Below are 4,434 nucleotides of genomic sequence, written 5' to 3'. Positions count from 1 at the left end.
TTACAAAATAATATAAAATTGTATAGGGAAATAAATCAACATCTTATTTAGTCTATGAATGACACGTGTTCACAACAGAATCAAATGTTGAGATCAGGCTTGCCATAGCCTTCAGCAGTCCGTAATCTTCCAAATATTAAAATTTATTTTTTATTCTTTGTTCGAATAAAAAATGGTTTTGGACAAAATTGTTTCCGTAAGATATTTTATAAGTAATTTGATATTTAATTGTAATAATATATATCTAATATATATAAATGTTTACTGGTTTAAGGAGGAAACAACATGATAAGTGCCAGGAGGAAAGGAACACGTCCGGTTTCATACCTCTGTGCCTCATTTTTAAAACACTCAAAACCGTGGCGGTTAGGCAACGGGAAGAAATTAAGCTTAAAAGCGACAGTTTACTTGCAGCCACCGATTAGAAAGAAGGATCCTTTTGTCCGCTGTAGTACTGGTTAATTAGTACAGAACATAAGTACTTTGTTTTTTTTTACAAAAAAAAAAAAAAAAAAAAAAAAAAACAGCAATTTTTTAAAAGTCGGTTTGTAGGTAATTTTTTACGACCCACATATAAAAATGACATGTGTCCTTCAAACATGTGAGAAATACATGTTTTTTATTAAATGCTTTAAAGCTATTAAAAAAGCATATGAGAAGTACATGCTACAAACCGATTTGCAAGAAGCTTATGTCCATTAAAAAAAGAGTGCATTCATTTTTGTTCTTTTTATCATTCATCTTTGTTGCACTTATTTATTTATTTTTGGATTAGATGATTGATTGTAACGGTCTGTTTGGTTTTGTGATTTTAATTAGTGCAATTTAAAAATAACGATTTGAAAGCGTTTGACAAAATCGCAATTTGACTTTTAAAATCACAGTTTAACTGTTACAATTGTGCGTTTCAACAATTCCAAACGATTCATTTTCTATGATTTAGTTTAAAAAATTACACTTTTGTCTATGAAATCGCAATATCAAACGCGCCCTAATACAATTAAGGATCCAGAAGGTAAAATTCAATGATACTTTTGCATTACAACATAGAAATCAACTTTGACATGTCTTTGTTTTGAGCAAAAATAATGCTATTTATTTCATATATAAAAATCTTGCAATACTGATGTGTTGTTGAAAAAAATTAAAATGTGGTTTATTATGGTACGTTTCGAGCAATATAATTTAATACCGTGACAATTTACTATTTTTGTCAAATGGTGGTTGCTCCAAAAGTATTTTTCTCCTGAGAAAATTATCCGTAATTAATTGAAAAGGAATAATTTAATATATCTTAACACTTTTATAGAATAAAAACTATATTATATATATATTGGAGACAATCTAATATGATGGAAGGAAGATAAAATAAAGTAGTTTTTGACGTTTAAGAAATAAACAACTGGAACTAGCTAGCTAATAGATCCATAGTTGTGGTCAGTGGTTTTGACCAACATGTATATGATAGATATATTTTTAGAGAAACTACAATTATCTTCCTTGAATTAAAATTAAATTTGTAATATTCCTTAATTCAATCTACTGTTGGGTTGACAATATCTCACTTTTATCAAGATTTTCTCTTAAACCGTAACAGATGGAGTATAATGGTCATTTAATGAGATAGAAAATGAATTAAAAAAAAAAAATAGAAAAGACAAAAAGCAAAAAATTCAGAAAAGTGAAAAAATGTTTAAAAAAAATCAGATTTTTTTTTTAAAAAAAAAAAAATGAAGAAGAAAGAAGGAAAAATTGAAAAAATTGAAAAAAAAAAAAAAAAACAAGCAAAAATGAAAAGAGCAAAAAATTCAGCTATAAAAAAAAAAAAAAAAAAAAAAAAAAAAAAAAAAAAGAAGAAGAAGAAGAAGAAGAAGAAGAAGAAGAAGAAGAAGAAAGAAAGAAAGAAAGAAAGCAGAAGAATAAGAAGAAAAGAAATAACAAAAAACCATCTTAACCCACAAGTAGGCCGGCCATGGCTCACAAGTGAGAGTTTTTTTTTTTTTTAATAAGTTAAAGTTTTTTTAAAAAAAATTAAAAACTAAAAATTAACGGTATAATGGTAATTAGTAAATTAAGGGTATAAATTTTGCTTCATTTGTGAGTTAGTGATTCCTCTCGGCGTTTGACTTAATATAATTTTCTAACGGAGGAGAAATATTGCCATTTCAATAATAAAATAGAAGAGACATTGCAAAAATTAAAAGATTGAGAGACATTACAAATAGGGTTATGGTAGATTGAGGGGAAACGCATTTAGTTTTCCCCATACATACATCATTTGTGTTGGTGAAAAGTAAAAGATTAGAGTTCATACTCGGGATTATCATTGGCTAATGACTATGTTATTGGAGAATTTGCACAACACGAGTACATCGAAGTTGTTTTTCCAGCGTGGAAAGTGGCATCCTGAGTACTAAAATGTATTATTTTCCATCATTTTAAGAATTACATAATTGTAAGTTTAGTTATAATGAAACAGGATGCTCTGTATTTCAAAATAAATTGAGGGACCTATTTAATGATTCAGATTTTAATTATTTTATTGTATATAATAATGTATATGGTACCACGTTATTTGAAAATTTTAAAAATTATGACAATATATTCTTTATGTAATAATATATACATCGTTAAATACATAAAATGTAATCTTGACTATGAAGTAATTTCTTCCCATTAATTTCAGTTTCTAAAGGCACTCAAAGATGAATTTACTTTACCAATAGTTCATCATTTGAAACATCTTTCCTCTATCTCATTTCCTAGGGAGTCAAAAAATGATAACGAAGACCTTAAAATGTTTTACGGAAAAATTTCCTTAACCCCCCGGCACTTTCATCATATTGTAATTACTTTTCTAAATTTAAAATTTTTTCAATTTAGTGTATTTATCTTTTAATTTTCTTTTTCAATTTCACCCTTTCGTTAAATCCTAACAGATTGGTGTCAAAATTCTCAAAATACTCTTACATTTTAGGAATCGAAATTTAAAAAAATCTCAATTTAGTGTATTTATATTTTTTTTTTCTTTTAATTTCACTCTTTCGTTAAATCTTAGCGGATTGGTATCAAAAATCTCAAAATACCCATACTTTTTAAGAAAAAAAAATGTAAGGATTTAAGCGTTGGTCAGATTAGAATTTAACATAATTTGCAAAATACCCACCTAAATCTTTAAAAAAATTTGCATATATATATAAACAGGTATTTTGAAAATTTTAATAGAATTTAACGAAAAATTATAGCGAAGTGCTGAAATTAAAAAAAAAATGAAAAATGAATATACTAAATTGAAAGTTTTTTGAAGTTTAGGAGAATAATTACAAAAACAACGACAATTCAAGAGATTAAGTGAACTTTAGCCAATGCTTTATTAAAAGAAGGTTCTATAAGAAACTCTAGAGCTGATCTTGCCGAGTTGCCAAGTGAGGCATCTAATCAACAAGAGGAGACGCTACCAGAGCTAGAATCAGCGACTTTCGACACAGCGGGCAAGAAGGACGGAGCCTTAACCAAGGATTGACGCACTTGAGATGGAAGAGATGGCCGCAACCAGGTAGCAACTGAAGCACGTCAGTTTCTTTGTAATCCGCCAAGCAGATGGAGCAGCAAGAAGCGACGCTAGCTGAGCTGCTTTTCTTGAGATTGTATTGGGAGTAAAGGAGCTTCGGGAAGCTATGGAGAGTTGCTTCGTCCAGGCCGCCGTCTAACTCAATGGCGACAAAGTTTTGGTCAGTGTTTTGTGGGGAAGTAGTACTGTTTTGATCATGAGATGGGTTGTTGTTGTTGTTGTTGTTGGGGGTGCAGAGACAGGAAGCAATGGTTAAGAATAGAGATATCAGAATAACGCTAAGAGGGAATCCGACTGCAAAAATAAGACCATTTTTGTTATGATCCATGGTATCACTGGATTTCCTAGCTAGCTACTGTTGTTCTTGTGAATGTGGAGAAGGCTAGGGAAGGAAATCTTTGTCTTTTTTCTGTATAGATCGATCAAACATTTTGTAGTTAATTAAGTACATTTGATGTTTCTTATTTATGATGTTTTTTAATGCTTAATTGGAACAATAAAATATTTTCTTGACAAGTTTATTTTTCAGACAAGATTGCCTGGAAGGAAAGTAAGGAAATATATTTAAAAAAAGAGTAAAAACAGCTACTATCAAGAAGGATTAGGAGAATAAAGTAGGTGATCTGGCAATGCTAACGATGGTTAATTTGTCCTACTTTAGTCATATAACTTGTTGGAGTCCTTAACTACAACATGACAAACGACGTACGTACTTGTCCTCAAGCCTATCGCCCTAAACCCGATTATATTTGGCTTAATTATGTAAAAGGAACAAATATTTCGGTTTTTGGTGAGGTGTCACCCGTTATCCAATCGTTTTTAAAGATTTAAGAAGTTAATTATCAAAATCATTTACAAAGGTT

General features: G+C 29.6%; 1 protein-coding gene across 1 annotated transcript; it reads right to left on the bottom strand.

Moving 5' to 3' along the window:
- Positions 1-3,260: 3,260 nt before the first annotated feature.
- On the bottom strand, positions 3,261-4,015 carry LOC133880417 (RING-H2 finger protein ATL70-like). Its single transcript, XM_062319367.1, has one exon. The coding sequence runs from the start codon at positions 3,897-3,899 to the stop codon at positions 3,435-3,437; it is 465 nt and encodes a 154-aa protein (XP_062175351.1). The 5' UTR covers positions 3,900-4,015; the 3' UTR covers positions 3,261-3,434.
- Positions 4,016-4,434: the final 419 nt, after the last annotated feature.

Source organism: Alnus glutinosa, chromosome 10 (assembly GCF_958979055.1).
Source record: "Alnus glutinosa chromosome 10, dhAlnGlut1.1, whole genome shotgun sequence".
In the NCBI taxonomy this organism is placed as follows: Eukaryota; Viridiplantae; Streptophyta; class Magnoliopsida; order Fagales; family Betulaceae; genus Alnus; species Alnus glutinosa.
This window is presented reverse-complemented; position numbering and strand designations above follow the sequence as displayed.

Excerpts from the sequence above, each read along its gene's own strand:
- LOC133880417 (XM_062319367.1), bottom strand. The coding sequence starts at position 3,899 with ATGGATCATAACAAAAATGGTCTTATTTTTGCAGTCGGATTCCCTCTT.